The sequence below is a fragment of the Onychostoma macrolepis genome, chromosome 19, assembly GCF_012432095.1.
Source record: "Onychostoma macrolepis isolate SWU-2019 chromosome 19, ASM1243209v1, whole genome shotgun sequence".
Taxonomy (NCBI): Eukaryota; Metazoa; Chordata; class Actinopteri; order Cypriniformes; family Cyprinidae; genus Onychostoma; species Onychostoma macrolepis.
This window is the reverse complement of record NC_081173.1, coordinates 15,989,978-16,009,394: the sequence shown is the minus strand read 5'-3', so window position 1 is coordinate 16,009,394 and position 19,417 is coordinate 15,989,978. Positions and strand designations below refer to the sequence as shown.

At 38.0% G+C, this 19,417-nt stretch overlaps 1 protein-coding gene across 2 annotated transcripts in view; it reads right to left on the bottom strand.

The window, feature by feature from the left end:
* vps50 (VPS50 EARP/GARPII complex subunit) overlaps positions 1-19,417 on the bottom strand; it is a 131,806-nt gene that overhangs the window by 100,221 nt on the left and 12,168 nt on the right. For both annotated transcript variants that reach the window (XM_058753356.1, XM_058753357.1), the window contains exons 5-10: positions 16,960-17,013; positions 10,045-10,115; positions 9,201-9,318; positions 9,044-9,079; positions 8,647-8,729; positions 805-847 (exon numbers count right to left, since the gene is read on the bottom strand). In XM_058753356.1, the coding sequence (XP_058609339.1) occupies positions 805-847; positions 8,647-8,729; positions 9,044-9,079; positions 9,201-9,318; positions 10,045-10,115; positions 16,960-17,013 (405 nt within the window). The remainder of the gene's footprint in view (positions 1-804; positions 848-8,646; positions 8,730-9,043; positions 9,080-9,200; positions 9,319-10,044; positions 10,116-16,959; positions 17,014-19,417) is intronic.

The following is a 19,417-nucleotide window of genomic DNA, read 5'->3' as shown; positions in this document are numbered from 1 at the left end:
CAAATGAATGAGGGCCATAATAATCAAAGGTTTAAATCACTGATGATACTGAACGCACAACTTCATTTTGAGCTCAAAGATAAGCATTCGCATTCTTAATTAGTTGAGATGTGCGCTGCTACAGAAATAGAAAAGTGGCGTGAATCATTGTAATTTTGGTAGCAGCGCTCTGCATTGGCACAGGCGCCGTGCTATTCGCTAATGCGTGTGATGAGACAGCGAACGAGATAAAAAGACGGGGAGGAAGGAAAAAGAAAGAGTGAGAAACCGATATTAAAAGAGAAACATGAAAGAATAGGGAAAAAAGAGCAAGTCAATGAGTAAAGGAGTTGTATGCAAGGCTGGATGCCATCCAATTACATTTGCCACACTGAAATCTCTGCATAATATTGCAGATAACACAAACAGCACTGCTTGAGAAACTCTGTGTGTGTGGCTATGCATGTTTTGTGGCGGTATAAGCTTGAACGAAGCTACCAAGTCCTGAAAGACAGCAATTTATTTAGTAAAACAGTCCATCTGCCTCTGGGCCTGAGAGACCAAATGCTGGCAGACTGACACCCTGGGCGCCACTGTTAGACGTACAAACGCATGGTCAAGTGTTCCTTCCGATCTGTTTAATTCATATAATGTTGAGGCACTACATCAGCGCAACTGCTGTTGTTAAATCTGTCAAGGATGCGTGAGTGTTTCTGAAGGGAATAGGGTGATCTGAGATTGAATGTCTGATTCAATGAAGGAGAAGGTCACCATCCTAGATTCCTGTCCTTTGCCTAAGGACAACAACAAAAAAAAGTCACATACCTCGATTTGCTCCAGAGTGTCTTGCAGTTTGGAATTCAACTCGCTGAGGGGAAAAAAAAAAGGAGACAAGGGTGGCAAACGGTGAATAGGAATACAAAACAACAGAAATGTTAGTTCATTGTGAAGCACAAGTAACCATTGTATTCTGTTTGCAGGGTAACACAAACCACCAAAAACATTACAGCAACATGTTGGAGGCAAAAACAGCTAGCTTTCTCAGAGAAATGGGCCGTTAGAGTGAGAGAAAGGCAGAGAGAGAGAGAGAGCACTAAACACAAAACCTGCCTCACAGACAGTGACATTTCTGTGGAAAAACAGGCACTGACATTTGAAAAACAGGGGTGTATTTTTACTGAGCGTGGCTTCTTGCTTATCTTGTGCAGCTGGAACAAGACTGATGTGTGTTGTTAGTGTCGAGAGGAGTGTGCTAAACTAGTCACCGGGTTTTCTGAATGAGGAAGGGAAAAAAAAAAAGACTAGTCTGTCTTACGAAGGCCATGAATAATAAGGCTGATTTAGGGTCACGTCAATCACACACCAATCAGTAGTCTTAACAGTAAAGCTGTCTTTCCACTTTCCACAATGTACGATTGTTGCATTTCGGCCCTAATGGCAGTCGCACAGAATTTTCAAATTGGTTGTGAAGCAGACGTTACCCTCTGTGTATTCATCATGGTAAAATGAATAATGTATATATGAATTTATCCACACAAAATAAATGACCACCATATGTGTTTGAAATATATTCATGGTAGGTTTTCTATAGCTAAACAATGTAAATAATTATGTAATGGTAATAAAATTTTGTCTGGACATAATTGTTCATAAGCACCAGCTTTACAGAAATACAACATTTTAATGCAAAAATACTCACATTAGGTTTTCATTTAAATACATAACATCCGGTTGGATGGCCAGATATGGTCTAACGTACTTGATAAATAATTTGTGTTTATTTATTTCAGATTTATGTTCGCCCTAACAATTTCACTAAATAAATACATAAAAATTTTAAATTACAAAACGTATTGTTTAAAATATATAATTCTGTATTTAAGTATTTTATATTTACTTTATTAATTGATTTTATTTATTTTTAACTTTTTTCATGAAAAGACCTAAGAAAATTTTTTTCATTAGTATAGGACAGTGGAGAAGTTACAGGAAGCAATGTTGGGGGAGAGAGAGGGGGCGGGATCGGGAATGGTCCTCAAGCCAGGATTCGAACTCGAGACACCCGTAATGCAACGGCGCTATATGTCGGCACGGTGCCCACAAGGCGCTGACTCGCAACCAACTGTTTGTTTGTCAAAAAAAAAAAAAAAAGTCTATACAAAATACCTTGTACCACAGAAAAAGACCTTAAGTCTGACCGTAAATGTTGAATATAGTGGATTTGTTACACAAGTGTTGCTTTGATGGCTGTAATAGCAGTGCTTTAAATGGAATGGGCCAGCAGCATCTCTAAATGTATGCCTTTAAAGCACAGCCAGTAAAAATACAAAAGCTAAAACAAAAATTAGAGTAAAAAAATCTGACCCATCTGATCCCATTAGTGTCTAAAAAAAAAAAAGCAAACCTTTGGGCCGCTATGAGGTGCCAGCTGAGACTTGGAGCAACATGATACTAGCAGCAACTTTGCCGGTGGCCACGCATAATCATGATCTGACAATTAAGAACAACTGTATTTTATTTCACAAGCTAACTCAGCCTGACATGAGGGATTGCCTGGCACCTCTGGGCCAGTGTTGTCAAAAGATTAGACAGAATGCATAAAACTTTAATTAAACTGCCTCTTCCTTTTCCTCATGTTTCCCTTTTTCCTTCTCTTTGAAGGCACTGGATGCAAAAAGAGGTGTTCCAGAAAACTGTTTTTATAAATACTCTAATTTTACCACATTGCACGACTCTTGGCACGTGGAACCACATACGTATTCCACCGCCTGGCTGGTGTGCAAAAACAGGAGGTGTTTTAATATGCAACAATCTATTTGTGTTGTTGTAAAAAAAAAAAAAACGGCAGGAGAGGATGTGACCTTTTCATGAAAAAACTGATTCCTTCAGACAAATGATTTTGAGTGCTGATGTCCAGGATGAGTTCTTGCAAAGGCTGATGGGAGGATGCAGAAGTCCTTTAGTCTGCCTCAATCCATTACAGTGGGCTCTGACTCAATGTGGGTCCCCTTTATCCTTTAGGGCCCTCAGAGAAACCCAGCATCACGTCGAGCTGATCAATTACTTCCGACTCACAGCTCGTCACGACTGTGCCTCTCCGAGCCTCGCCACTTCCTTTGGGAAGGCCACGCGAAATCACATTTTAATGAGCCTTCACGACAGGATCCGTTGCGCAATAAAAACATTTCCATTCAAACGGTCTCTTATCATTATCATGCCATTAGGCAAGAAAGCGCAGAGAGGAAAGACCAAGCCTCCCCATTTCAGTTTCGGAACATAAATCCTTTGCTAATAGCATGAGGCCAATGGTGTTAGATGTGATTAAATTAAAGAATGTAGCTGGATTTGTGGGTAGTGTTTTTAAAAGTTGAGTGTGCTGGGCTGTAAAACCACACCGCTGGGCACTTTTGCGGCTTACGTCTCTCTCCAATTAATTCTGCTTTCTTGCACCTCAGTGAGCAGACAACTGAAGTATCTATTACTGGTAGAATAAGTGCTGATATATAGTCTATAACTATAGCTGCAGGAAAAGCAATTACTTTGAAAAAGTCTCAAAGATGTCCTCAAAATCCAAAGCAGGTTTATCTGTGAAAGTTTTTAAGATGAAGCAACCTGTGAATCACAATTTCTTCATGTTGCAACAGAACATAGTTCATGCCAAGAAAGCAACTGATGGACATCTGCTTTGACTTTAAAGCTGTCATTTGACGAGAAACTAAATTTCCCTTGATCTTTTGAGATAGGTGTTTGACATAGGAACGCATACTGTAACCATCGGAACTTAAAACTTCCCATCCAAAAAAAGTGACTGGTTCTGAACTTCTGCAACTGTCTAGCATTAGATAAATTCATGTAATATATATCTGTACATGTAAAAAGTCATCCGGACCATAAGAACTTGAGCCAGTCTTTGCAAAAAAGGTTGCTGCTAAATAATAGGGTAATTAAAAACTACACTGAATGCAAAATCAAACCTGGTCCCCATGTGAATTGGGCATAAAAAAGCAAAACACAGCATTCAGTTCTAGAACTATGATAAAGTACAGAAAATAGTTATGTTTTGGTGGGTGATAAAACACATAATCTGCTGTTCAAAATATTAGTGTCTTTCTTTTTTTACATTAAAGTCTCTTATGCTTACCAATGTTGCATTTATTTAGTCAAAAATACAGTAAAAATTGTAATATCGCAAAATATTATTACAATTTAATTTATTTATTTTTACATATTTTAAAATGCAAAGCTGAATTTTGAGCAGCCTTTACACCATCTTAGTTTCACATCCTTCAGAAATCATTCTAATATGATGATTTGATGCTCAAGTCACATTTCTTCAAATTCAATGCTGAAAATATTTTTGCAGGAGCATATTACATTTTTTTACATAACATTTTTCAGAACTCTTTCATAAACAAAGTTCAAGAGAACAGCATTTATTTGAAGTACGCTTTTTGTAATTAAAACATCTTTACTGTGACGTAATTTATTATAAATGTATTAATTTCTTTAAAAAAAAAAAAAAGTCTTAACCCCAAACTTTTGAAGGTAGTGTACTGTAAGTGCAGCTCAAAAACAATTCAAAATATGAGAAAACTTTGCATTTTATATTCTCCAAATTCAGCTGATACATGTGGATTTTTTCCAAAACCCCAGAAAAACCTGTTTTGAATATTTGAAGGTCAGTTAGCAGGCACTTTGACAAGCACACCAACAGCAATCCAGCTTTTGACAGTCTCCCCACAGACAGTATGAGTCATTTTGGAACTGCTTGCGTTCACAAATCAGTGGGTATTCTTCTTTATGGTATCCCTGTCAATTCTCATTCTCCGCAGGTCTGTTAAAACGTTTGCATTTTAAAAAGCACAGAGAGACACAGATCTTAAATCTGAGTATAATAGAATCTTAGAATTTCAATCTCAAAGGCAAGAAATAAAGTTTTACTTTAGAAGCAAGGAAATAACCAAGTGACATTTCTCTCCGTGATATTGACCGCAGGTATTCCTAGACTCTCTAAACTCAGACATGGAGTACGTCCCTTCTGAAACTCCTGTGCTCAGATTCAAGGAGCATTCTCCCACAGTGACATCAATACCTGCCCGCACAAACACCTCACAGCTTAGAATCTCAATGCAACCTATTATACATCTTATCACTTTTCCCTACAGAGATCGAAATGAGCAAACCACAGTGCAAAAATCGTGAGATTCCATCAAACATGCTTTTATTAACAAGGGCTGTGGCTCTTGAATAGTACTCCACTCTCCTAAAAGAGTGTGCTGAATTGTAAAACAGGTGGATGAATTTGCAGTCAAAAGGAATGTTTTAGTGGTTCAACTGGCAGTGGCTCAATCCAGATGTGCACAGCCTTATTAAAGTCAAAGGACATAACCCGCAACAAAGTTCAAGAGGAGACACGAAGATTTGTAGTTGAATCCTGACCAAAGAGGCCTACAACACCTGAAGATCGCTATAAGTTTAATACAATTTTGGGCACAGAATTTTTAAGCCAATAAGTGAAGACGTGCATGAGCATCGCAGAGCTAGAGTAAGCCAAGCATTTGTGGTTAAAAAGTGTATAAATGTATATAAAAAATAAAAATTCAGAAAACATCCAATCGTTTCACTAGATAAGGCCCTTATTCCCTTATGAAGCAGCATTGAAACTGCATTTTGACATTCAAATCATTGGCCACCACTGTAGTTCACTATATGGACAAAAATCCTGGAATGGTTGACATGGGGGTGAGTAAATGATCTTATCGACATCTTCCAGATCGATCACGATATAAAATCGTCAGATCGCCAACCCCACTTCCAACCAATATACCAAAAACAAATAAAATAAAGTAACACTATAAAATAAAATATCTGTGATTTATTATAGTTCAAATACAAAACAAAATAAGTTATGGCATCTACCATACTGGATATGACTAAACCAAACTCTGTCCTTTTGAAACTTACAGCTAAGGCAATGGTCTCAAACGGACTCATCTCTTACATGATCTAAAACTAGTACTGCATCTAAATCTATCTGCATCGCAGCTCATGATGCTAAGCAGATGTTTGTAAATTAGGGGGAAAAATTACAGCCCTTCATTCTCACACTTCTGTCCAAATTTCAAGAAGCATTCAACCGGACTTGTGAGTAATGCAGAGGCTGACGTCACACTTCCTGCAGACAGTCGTTTCCACCTAACTCGCGGCTTGTTGGAGACTAATTGCCAGAAAAAACATAAGGGAAGGTGGAAAAACAACATGACAAAACACATGGCTGCTACATCCTGAAGAATACATCACTGCCAGAGTGTTAAAACCCCAGTACGCCAAGCCTAAAATGCCTTTGATATTCACTGGGTATCAGAGTCACGCGCAAACTAATGACAGAGCACATTATGCACCATTACATAAACAAGTAAATGAGGAGGGAGAGCAAGTGGCCAATCAGCTCCATATTGTTCCCAGCTAACATATATCAAAGCTATGCCTTTATAAAGACAGCCTGGCTTCCCAAATGTTCCCGCTGCAGGTCTTATTACTTCTGCTGCAGAAATGACAGTGCCTTACGGAGTGTGGTCTGTCTATCTATCTATCTATCTATCAATCGATCTATCCAATCTCACCCCTAATAATTTTAAGGGGCCAGATTGTAAAATTCGACAGGGAAAATGGGACTGGTTCCTTTTTTTAAATTACATCTCCTTCATTGCAGGCTTTTGTGGCTGTGCAGCTTTCTGGGTCCAATAACTGAAGCACACAAACAAGGGCAGAGTCCAAAAATAACACTTAGCCAATGGCTAAATGGGAATAAACATTTTGCAAGTCAATAAAATGGAGCTTTTCTCCTTTACTAACTTTATTAGGAAATGCTACAATGCAAGAGTAAAGCTGCAACATATCAATTCCATTTTCCTCCTCCATATAGCATTGTGGATAAAATAAAATAAAATAAAAAAGAATACATGGCTACTAATGAAAAAAGATCATTTTTACAGCCAGATATGTAGTTATGGCATCTACCAACAGGACTATACTATCCAAACTGACCTCAGTACCTCAGCAGCTGGTCAGAAAATATGAAAAATGAATTTTCATTCCATTCTTCCTTCAAAAAGAGAGCTTTTAAACAGAAGGAAATCACATTGGGCAGGTTTCCATGCACTTGCATGGATATCAATGTGTGCAGAGCAGGCTGACTGGAGGCTGATCAGATAGCAAAAACTTCCTGTGCCAGCTTAAACAGAGCAGCAATGCAGAGTCACAAAAGGAGAGGGAGAGCTAAAGACTAGCGAACAAGTAGCTAGTAGACTTTACATGAGCAAAACTGACTGCATCCTCCCTGTCTGTTAGGCCACATCCTAATGAGATAAAGACATTGCATTAGTGCGGGTTGTGACATATCGATCACTGGCCAGCAAACAGGTGCATTTGTTCCTCACCCTCATACTCACAGATGAAACTTCACAGCTTAAGTACCACACCCTTCCACGTAGATTGCGCACTGTTTTATGCCAGACTGAGAACATCTTGAGCAATAAAAGCGATGTAATGTCATTAGAAGACAGCATGACTACGAATTCACATTGCTATTTTTAGAACACACAATAAGTTGTTCCCAAAGAGTTGAAGTGAAAAAAGACTTTGTCAGAGGAAAGAAGAAACTCAAAAAGTGCAAAATGAGTGTTACAAAGTACCTTTCTTTATGTACAGCTATTCAGATGTGGCTTGCAAAAATCACATTCAGATCATCAAAATTTCACAATTTCATAGTTATTTATAATTGACTACAAAAGTTTTTATTTTTTTCATGGGACCTAAAAGGTTTTAGATCTATACATACTCTTCACGTGAATTAAGATGCTCATTAGAGACAACAAAGAGGTGGCCATGGGCCCTGTCAAAGAAACAGTCATGTGACCCATCAAAACAGTGGACAACAGAGGGAGGCAGCCACGGAGCAGGGTACTGCTGTATAAAATGAAGTCTGAGACGTCGTTATACAGTACGCCATGTGATAAACAGTGGCCTTACCTTGGCAGAGGCGGTCAAATTAAATGTAACTCAGCAAATCTGAAAAGGTCGACTACAGTATAAATTCAGTTACAGTATATTGAACATGAACAGCATTTTTTCCCGAAGGCTAAATCTGTAGGCTATGCAGTACAACAATAACGGAAAATGGCATTACTGTATACATTAGTGCAGTAAGTACCTGCTTCACAATTCTTAAAGTATCATTTACTGTACTGACTCATTTTTTACTGTCAGAATTTGCACAAAATCTCATGGCAAGTTCACTGATCTTGATCTTGAACATACTGGATAGATATTACAAGGATGATCAAACATAAAAAGTTTGAAAAAAGGCCATTTTACTTGTGAAAATGGGACAAAGCATTAACAAACCTATTAATTAAGACTTTTTGCAAGCAACACCTGAATGTCTGTTAACAGAAAAAGATGATGTATGGATACAGATTGTATCAAGCCCTACTGTTTTAAATGAACGGCTATTTTACAAACATAATCAGTTTGTGAAAAGAGAACTAAAGTGATTTAAAAAGGCAGTTCAGAAATTCCATTCTATTCACATAAGCACATGCCTATCATTTAGTGAACTTCAGAATCTGGATTTCTCAGCAATCCAGTCAGCGGTTTTCCACCCACCTTATACAGTTGTAGTGTTTGAAAGTGCTGGCAGCCTTCTGGCATTCTAAACACAGCTGGATGGCGCCTGGATAGTCCTCCTCCTGTAAAATTAAGCGCTCCATTTTACCTGAATATATGTAGACATTTTCACAGGACTCAACTAGAACAACTGAGCTAACAGTTTAATGAACGATGTTAGATTTCTATCATTACCCTCACAATGACAGAATAAATTCATATTAAATTTACATTTGGAAGACATAAAGAGACCAAACACCACAATTAGTGGGTGTGAGAGACGATCTCAGTCCAAAGCATCTTCGTCCAGCTAATACTTGTTCAGTTGTTTGCAGGTTCTCTTTTAGTTATCTTTTAAATATGGGGTGTATGTGTGTAGATTTCTGTGCCAACGTACCTCCAGCATTTCACTCAGTCGAACATCAGTTCTTTGCTGTAAAAGAAGCAAAGAGGAGAAGGACAGAGTGTCAGTGAAACGAGGCAGAAAGAAATTAACATGCACAGAGGGCTGAAACTCTCTGTTTAGCCATTAACAATGTTGATGAAGTGATTACCAGAGTCTTTATGGTCCTCAAAGACTTCAACAATCCTGTCAACAGCTGTCGTCGTCTCTGATTGGCTAACAGCCCCAGACTGGCTTCAGTGAAGCCTTCTTTAGCAGAATGAAGCTGCCTGAAAGCAGAATTACAGATTTTGTGCTTATCAAAATTAAAAATGAATTTCTTAATTTCCTTATGTTGTTCTAAACCTGTTTGACTTTTTTCTTTTAATGAATACAAAAACAAAAAATTATTTTTATCAAAGAATTACAATGTGCGGGGATTGAAGCATCAAAAGGACAAACAACATTACTATATTTAAAGTAGTCCACACAACTTGTGTGCTGTATTCTAGTTTTTCCGAAGTCATATGATAGCTTTTTGGGAGAAAAATAAATGAAAAATCATGCATCCACACACTGTGACCATGCATGAGTCCTTTGGCATATTCTTGAGAGCTCATGAGGAAAGTGAAGAAATTAATAATGGATTTCTATGATTCTTTCATAGAACCGGTCCGAAAGATTTGTTAACTCGCTGATAAAACTGCTCACTGGAATGAATAATGATGTAAATCACTTGCATTTTTTGTTTCTCACACAAAGCTAACACGTGACTTCGGGAATCCATGGAATCATTCAAGCCCTTTTGATACTAACGCACTTTTGTTTTCTTTTTGAAACAAGAAAACTTCTGTCCACATTTAAGTCAATTTTCTCTTTTTTTTGTCCCGCTGAGGAAAACAAGTCAGTTTGGAACAACATATGGGTGAAAAATGAAAACGCAGCTTTTATTTATTAGCTGTACTATTCCTTTAAACCAGATTTTCATAACTTGACAGTGATAAAAGCTCTCTGACCTTCGTGCATTAGTGCAGATGACTGCAGCCAGCTGCAAGTTGGTCTGCAGAGATGTCACTCTTTCCAGCTCCTACAACACAACAATGATTTTCAAGTTTTATGACAGTTTATCCAAAACATTAGGCAAGCACGACTCTGGTGTCCTTTGAAGTAGACAAGACAAATGAGACAATGGTTATGACCTTCCTTCCATATAGCAGGATATTACCTCTCACAGATAACTGCGATTCTAACCTCTATGCTTAATGGGTTCAGACCAGAGATATTCTCTTCTATTAGGCAATTTTTTCAGGCCCGTTATGAACAATAAAGTAAGAGAGATGATAATGGTGACAAGGTTTTTAGTATAGGAATGAGAAAAGCAGCATAATGAGATAGAACATGCTCCCTTAGCCCACACCGACATGTCCACGAACTAATAGACAGCTGAAGTTCAGGGCTTTTTGCAAGGTTTTTCTCATGCAAGGCCCCCTTCACAGCATTCTCGGTATTGAAGAGCACAGCTGTCACAGCCTGAGGTGAGCTCACACTGAGTGACCCAGTCTTTCCACGCACATTAGGTCTGGCCAACACAGAGACAGCCTTCAGCACCGAAACATCATCCCGGTGTCACGTTAAAGATAATTATTTGGCCAAAGAATACGAGGTGGAAAAAATTGATTCCACAGAGAGGGGCAGAAGAAACAGAGGCTCCTTATGCGAAGCGTCACAAGGAGAACTGTTCATTCTTCAGAAGGCTATCAGTAGCAAATACCCGGAAGAAACCTGCAAGGCTTCTGGGAGATGAACAGACCGTATTGAGCTTTAAGTTGGGTGCCTGGAGAACCTCCTGCAGACTCTAAAGTACCGTCTAATAGATGACAGCACAAACAGGAATAAAACAAAAAGTGCAGTGTTTGATTTGCTCTGCCGTTCAGTCTACTGACAAACACATGGAAGGCGTGAGGTTAACAGGGTGTCTTTGCTGAGGAAACACAGGCTGGTCATTTAGCCAGGCATCTGCAGAATAAATCTGCGCGATTTATTCAGCGGAATCTCTGTCTCTGTGAGACGGAGAGCTTTTGAAGTGCCCTTGGAGTTGCCCTCGCTAGTGCAGGAAGCTGAACCCAGCCATAGCCCCGCTGAGTCATAGGATCCTTAAGGGATCCAGTGGGCTTCGGAGCTCAAGCTAGAGTGACTCACTAGCTCCACATACACACTGCAGCCAAAAACATGGTTGTCACTCTTGTTTTGAGAGCTAAATCCAATTCTGTACACAAAAATGTGTTTAGTCAAAACACATTTTATAATTAAATTTACTCACAAATAAAATTAATTCTAACCAAGACCAGTAGCATGTTTAGGCCCCACGCAATTGTCCAGGGGGGCCCCCATGGAACACGATTTCTACCGATGAGGCCCCCCAAGGGACCGCTTACTTAGGGCCCACAAAACTCTAAACACGCCCCTGACCAAGACTGCCAATGTTGATCACTGCAATTTCAGAAGTAATTCATGCACTGCAAAAGACTAGCTTAACTCTTTCCCAACCAGAGTTTTTTCAAAAAAGTTGCCGTCGGCACCGATAGCCTCGTTGTTAGTGTGGCAACATACAGCGCATCTTGCGCACGCAGCAACCCAAGTTCAATTCCCATCTCGAGGTCCTTTGCCAATCCGGCTCCCTTCTCTCTACCCAATACTTTCCTGTCATCTCTCTACTGTCCTGCCCCAATAAAGGCATAAAAGCCCTTAAATATATCTTGAAAAAAATTGCCAGCCACTGGCAGCTTTTTTGATCATTTTCAGTTTAATGGCATCCAGAATATTTTGTTGTGTGAATATCTGAACGTGCAATATGTCAAAACAAAAAAACAAAACAAAAAACATTTTATTCTAGCTTCATGCAATTTTTTATTTTATTTTTTTAAAATCAACTTGAATGTGGGTAAGTTTTATTTAAAAAATCTAAAGAAAATCAAGTTTTTGTAAAAGACTACATCTGGATTGGATTCAAAATGATAATCAAAAGACAAACAGAACAGATCGCTTCCATCAACACTTCCAAAGCTTGCACAGTCCTATACAACTTCCTGGATAATCATTTCATTCAGTAACATTAGGCAGGTTTGATTTATAATGCTTGATAATTGTGTTATTTTACGTATGCACCTACTTACATATGCAATGAATTGCTTGTTTTCACTTCTTCACCGTGTTTTGATCCAGATGTTCAATACACTTTCAGAAGATGCGCAATAGCGCCTCCTACCATACACCAGTGAAAACACAGAAAGCCGGAAAATTCCAACTCATAAGTGATGGAAAGTTCCGTCAACGTCGGGGAAATAGTTCATCAGTATTTTGTTTTCCCAGAATTAAACAAGCAATTTCAACTGAATTTATCTTGGTTTTTTGTTTTTTTCCATTTACCGTTGATCTGCAAAATTTATTTTAATAGGAATCCACGCGATTCCTGAGAATGAATGATTTCTCCATGAAGATTTCACAATAGGTTTAAAGTTGTTCACACTAGTTGTAGTTAACTATATTGACCAACAGAAAGATGCTTGGTTTGAAAGAGTCTTCATACCTTGCTTCACTATTAATGAACACTGGACCTTCTTGCTAATGAAATTTCACTAACATGACCATACTTTCAGCAAGGGTAGCACCATGTTTTTGACAGGAATAAAAACGAGGCTGTGAGAAAAGTTCAGTGTGTTCCCTGGATTGTACTGTTCTTTAACAACATGCCAATTGTTCACCTGACTAAACATCTTCCCAAATAACCTTTCAATAAACAAACTTGACAAAAAAAAGTTAAAAAAACTTATATGCGATCTAGCACCATCCTAGAACATGCCATTATAAAGACTGTAAAGTGCTTTTCACAAAAAAGGATGATATAATGATAACTGTAAATTTATATTTTGAATAACTGTTCTAATTGTATGAGAACAGAGAGGTCCACACCACAGCTATAACATTAACAGAGGGACAACTTTGTTGGAATCACTTATAGAAAGTCTTTTTTTCAGGTGATAAATGACAAAAACCATTCAAAGCCAATCAGAATTTACCTGACTTTAAAGAGCTCAAACATTTAAAGTGACAATGCATCTGCACAACATACCTACAATAGAAAGAACGTTGGTATCTATGCTAATATAGTTATCATAGTTGTTATCTTACTATGGTGTGAATGAGCCTCAAGTCTATCCTTCACAGCCTAATTTTCATCCACATAAAATTAAGTAATGCATCTATCCTGACTAAATTCTGTAGATGTTTTTGATCACAAGAATCCATATCCTGTGTGACCACCTTCTAAGAACCGCATCTAATGTACAGTACCTTAACCAGAATAGGCATTGTTATCCAACACACTGATGTCAAATTTGACTGAAATGATTGTAAATAGAGTTACAGCCTATATAGAGGTTTCATTTCAGTCAGGACAATGCCTTAGAAGGTGACATAAGCTGCCTACGTATGCTGTACACAGCAAAGTTTTGGAAAAGAGCCCAAGTGATGTGATGTACCACTTATTGACTATTTCTGTGACGGGCACAAGAAAATGTATCACAGGTATCTAAAAGCATGGGCGGCATATAATACAGCTCAAAAGCATGGCTGAAATCCCATCTTATTTCTGAAAGGCCTGGGACAAATGCAGGCTGCTGAGGTGTAAAATGGCTTGTGGCAAAGTACCAGCAGACTTAAAAGCTCTTCAAATAGAGGAACGCAAATAACCATATTTCTCTCTACATCCTATTGGCGAACACTTAAGAATTAACGACAGCAAGGGTCTAAAAATAGCACTTTCTATTCATGTGTGCTTTGTTGACCCATTGACTTGTAGTTTTTGACTATGTATGACTGGGTTTTCCTGAAGCGTCCTCTTGTTAAAGTTACAAGGCCAGTCTAAAATTAGAACTTCAAAACATCAACTTCAGCTATAAATAGGTAAAAGGAATTATTTCAGTGATTTGAATGTATTTTATTCAATGTGCATTCTCAATGTTTTATAAAAGCATCTGAGAAGGCATGAAATATGGTATTTGTCCAACACAATGACTAATGCAAGAAGAATATCTAATGCTTTTTGTGTTGGCTTACAATGACTCAAGGGCAATTTGCTGTGACATGACTGTAGCAGTAATCTCTAAATGTTTTCTGTTCCACTGTCCATTACAAAGACTGAGACTGAGGTCAGAAGATGAATATCTTCATTCCATTTTTGATGAAGACGTGTGATGGGTGAAGCATGTAGTTTTTCCTGACAATGAAACAACTTAAGATCAGTTCAAAACTGATTTTATTTCTGTAAACTCATAACAACAACAAAACATTGCTTTTGTAAAATAATGAAAACAAACAGGACGCGCTTTCTGCCATCTCTGAATCTGGAGCGCGTTATAAAAAATACCCTGAAACTCCCCGAAGCGTATGGCTGCCTCACAGACATGTGAAATATATCTATAGAACGTTTAAAAAAAAAAACTTTTAAACGAACCAATTCAAAAACAAATATTCCCTGATTATTGCAATCTGTATGTAGGTTGCATTTCTCTCTAAAGGCGCGTCCAGTATGGAGATGAGAGTCATTATTGTGTATTTCATCTTTGCAGCCAACAAGGACTCATAAACACTAGTTTATTACTACATAATTAAAATATCTCCTTTTTTCCCCCCCGACACATTCATAATCATTTGGCGACTTTTGCCTGTGCTTGAGCGCGGAATATATTGAAGCTCATTGTATTACGCCTATTAGCTTTAGGGGGCAGCCCTATTAAATACCCACTAGACGTCTCCGTTAAAGTTTTTAAAGCATTTTATAGCTACGCGTTTCCATAGTCGGATTACTTCCGCTTTCAGAACTGTCACTTCCGTTACGGAGAAATGTCCATCCGTAACATTGATTTTTTTCTCTGAAACACAAAAACAAATATATTGAAATATGTATATTTTACGTTTTGTAAAATATCAAAAGTCAACCCTTTCCATTCGGCAACTATTGTTGCCTCTGGGCTGTGCATTGTTGACTACAAAATACGTTGTCTCCCAAAAACTCAAGTCTTTTTTTTTTTTGTCATGTGTATTTTCCTCATCTAATAAAATAAGTTTATAGACTGATACTTTACTGATGTCTGGACACTACTTTCAGGGGTTTAGAAAAATATAAAGAGATGGTTCAATATATTGGTAATGATGAATACATTCTATGAGAATTTATGTTTCAGGTTTTGACTGCGAATGTTATGTCCATAACCTCTGAAATACTTTTTTGAAACACTGCAAAAAATAAAAATGCAGTTTTTGTAAATGTTCATTAAATAGTGATATAATTGTGTGCTCACCATTTTTATTGTATGATTGTAATGTTTCATATACTGTTTTTGATAAAGAAATATAAAATATATTGGATAGAACTGAGTTAAGTGCAGTTAAGAGCAGAGGTCCGCCCAAGTTTCTCATGTGGCCCCTTGGGAAAATTAATGGCCCACCCCTGGTCTACAGTATAACTGTACATATCGCCCATCGTTTGACAAACTAGCCAATTCACGATAAAGAGTTTATGATAGATCAATGTATCAGTAAGGTTTATTATTTAACCATTATTTTGACCTTTTTAGCATCAACATTGACTTTATGAGCAATTAGTGTATTTTCTGTAAATCTATCCTTCATGGTAAATTACGACTTAAATCATGAAAAATAACATTTTCTTAAGGCTTTTGTTCAGTAGAATTTTGAACAACAAAAGGCATAGGGAGGGAACTCAATTTGGCCCCTCTGATGTTAAAATTAAACAAGACATTATCAAGACAAAAACAAACTACTGCATCCATCGATGAACATGATGCATCATTGAGTCAATCAGGCTTCATCAAGAGTGAATCTAACACACGAAACAATTCCACACTTCGAGTTTGAGGTGAAAATCCTGGCACAGGATCAAAGCTAAGCATTTCAGGCTGTGAACATCTTTAAGAGAAATTTCAAAGTGATCCAAAGTGATCCACTTTCAAAGGGATTCACAGTGATTTTTAAGGATGCGAGAGAAATATGACCAGAGGGAAGAGGACACAGAGCCTTGGCTCAGCCTTCTATTTCCACTTTGATCCCAAATTGCATGGAAATACTCATTTGAGATTAAAATCACAACGTATCTTCAGCCTCATCTGCAAAACACACTGCAAAAATCTTATTTTAACAAATACATATTTAGAGAGTTTAACGGTTTAATCACCAAGGTAACTAGGATGCAGTTACAGTAGTCACAAAAAAGATGTCAAGGTTATGATGAGGCACTTACAATGGAATTGAATGGGGACCATTTTTGGAGGAGGAAAAAAATCAACTTAATTCAAAAGGAAAAACGTATTTATACTCCACTCACAGATACTTGTTATTGTTCTAAACAAACTCACTTAATTTTGTTCAAATTGTCAGAAAACAAGACTTCACGTGTTCATTTTGCATCTGAAGTAAATATCTCTTTAACCAGGTTTAAATATTTGCATTGGAAAACAGAAATAATGAGGACGATATTATTTTGCCATGCCATGACTTCATGAATTTAAGACTTTCTGCTCCAATTTAGGACCTTTTATGGCCTTCAAATTAAGACTTTAAGTTCCATTATGGTTCATAAAGACTTTACACATAAAGGATTAGATTGTTTTTTTCATACTAAAATCATGTTAGCATGCATATTGATTTGACTATACTTTTGAAACAGTAAGTATTTAAATATTTATGGACTGTTCCAAGTGAAAATAAAATGATTACCACAAAAACGTATCATAAATACAGTAAATCTCTAATTGTTTCCCTGACCTTGATGAAAAAAGCAACAAGCTGGAAGTCATATGTTGATTGAATTTATCCAGCAGCCCCAATTTTTCCGGATATGACAGACTGCTTACCTTAACATAGGAAGGCTGTTTCTCCAAAATGAGGTCTGCCACTCTTTTAGATACCTGTAAGATGAGAACACAAGCTAAAGGTTAAGATCTGTTCAACATGTCCAAGCTTTGTGCATTTTACACCTATTTTTAATCATTTGCGGCATTAGCGGAGGCTTTAAACGTAGTAAAAAGAAGAACAACTTGACTTTAAAATTGAATTGAAGTCTATTTTAGGCTTTTTATGTCTTCCACATCTACAACAATGACTCCGTAACAATATAATAAATGTCTTATTGGGGCACTCAAACATTCAGCAGGTAATAATGGCTCCACGGAAGGTCAAGCCATAAATATAAGGCATACTGAGGCACGCTCCGATCGATATGTGCGTCACATGGTGGCTGTCAGGAACGAGAGGGCGGGACGGCTGTGAAGTGTTGGCGTGTCGGTGAAAGCTGAACAGATGGCAGACTCAGCTGAGCAGCAGCGTATGTTAGCAGATCTCACTGTGCGAAAAGCTGAGACCGACTGGCAGGAGAGCGCTGGGTTGTGTGTGTGCGTGTGTGTGTGCATGCGCGTGTCTGATAAAGACAACTGAAAGAGACATTTTCAAGAGCAACTCAACTTGCTCTTTCATATGCATCAGCTCTTGGCTCTTAAAGGAACAGCTCCCCCAAAAATGACAATTCTGTCATTATTCACCCACCCTCATGTCGTTTTAAACCTGCATGATATTCATAAAATAAAATATTCTCAAGAATGAGCTATACAATGAATATCCGGTCAAGAATATTAATGTTATCTAAATTAAAAGAAAACATAAAAATAGTTTTAAAATAAAATAAATGTTAACTGAAAGATATATTATATATTAAAATGGGGCAAAAAAGTATTTAGTCAGCCACCAATTGTGCAAGTTCTCCCACTTAAAAAGATGAGAGAGGCCTGTAATTTTCATCATAGGTATACCTCAACTACGAGAGACAAAATGAGAAAAAAAATCCAGAAAATCACATTGTAGGATTTTTAAAGAATTTATTTGCAAATTATGGTGGAAAATAAGTATTTGGTCAATAACAAAATTTCATCTCAATACTTTGTTATATACCCTTTGTTGGCAATGACAGGAGGTCAAACGTTTTCTGTAAGTCTTCACAAGGTTTTCACACACTGTTGCTGGTATTTTGGCCCATTCCTCCATGCAGATCTCCTCTAGAGCAGTAATGTTTTGGGGCTGTCGCTGGGCAACACGGACTCCAAAGATTTTCGATGGGGTTGAGATCTGAGACTGGCTAGGCCACTCCAGGACTTTGAAATGCTTCTTACGAAGCCACTCCTTCGCTGTTCGGCGGTGTGTTTGGGATCATTGTCATGCTGAAAGACCCAGCCACGCTTTCATCTTCAATGCCCTTGCTGATGGAAGGAGGTTTTCACCAAAATCTCACGATACATGGCCCCATTCATTCTTTCGCTTACACGGATCAGTCGTCCTGGTCCCTTTGCAGAAAAACAGCCCCAAAGCATGATGTTTCCACCCCATGCTTCACAGTAGGTATGGTGTTCTTTGGATGCAACTCAGCATTCTTTCTCCTCCAAACACGACAAGTTGAGTTTTTACCAAAAGTTCTATTTTGGTTTCATCTGACCATATGACATTCTCCCAATCCTCTTCTGGATCATCCAAATGCTCTCTAGCAAACTTCAGACGGGCCGGACATGTACTGGCTTAAGCAGGGGACACGTCTGGCACTGCAGGATTTGAGTCTCTGGCGGCGCAGTGTGTTACTGATGGTAGCCTTTGTTACTTTGGTCCCAGCTCTCTGCAGGTCATTCACTAGGTCCCCCGTGTGGTTCTGGGATTTTTGCTCACAGTTCTTGTGATCATTTTGACCCCACGGGGTGAGATCTTGCGTGGAGCCCCAGATCGAGGGAGATTATCAGTGGTCTTGTATGTCTTCCATTTTCTAATAATTGCTCCCACAGTTGATTTCTTCACACCAAGCTGCTTACCTATTGCAGATTCAGTCTTCCCAGCCTGGTGCAGGTCTACAATTTTGTTTCTGGTGTCCTTTGACAGCTCTTTGGTCTTGGCCATGGTGGAGTTTGGAGTTGGACTGTTTGAGGTTGTGGACAGGTGTCTTTTATACTGATAACGAGTTCAATTAATTCTTTAAAAATCCTACAATGTGATTTTCTGGAATTTTTTTTTCTCATTTTGTCTCTCATAGTTGAGGTATACCTATGATGAAAATTACAGGCCTCTCTCATCTTTTTAAGTGGGAGAACTTGCACAATTGGTGGCTGACTAAATACTTTTTTGCCCCACTGTATTAAAAAACTTACTTTATTTCAGAAACATTTCTCATTTTCATTGTTTAACTAGATGTACTAACATAACTAAAACTGAAATAAAATTACTGAAAACTACAAATTAAAAAACAAAAATTACGTAAAATAAAAATCTAATTCAAACTCA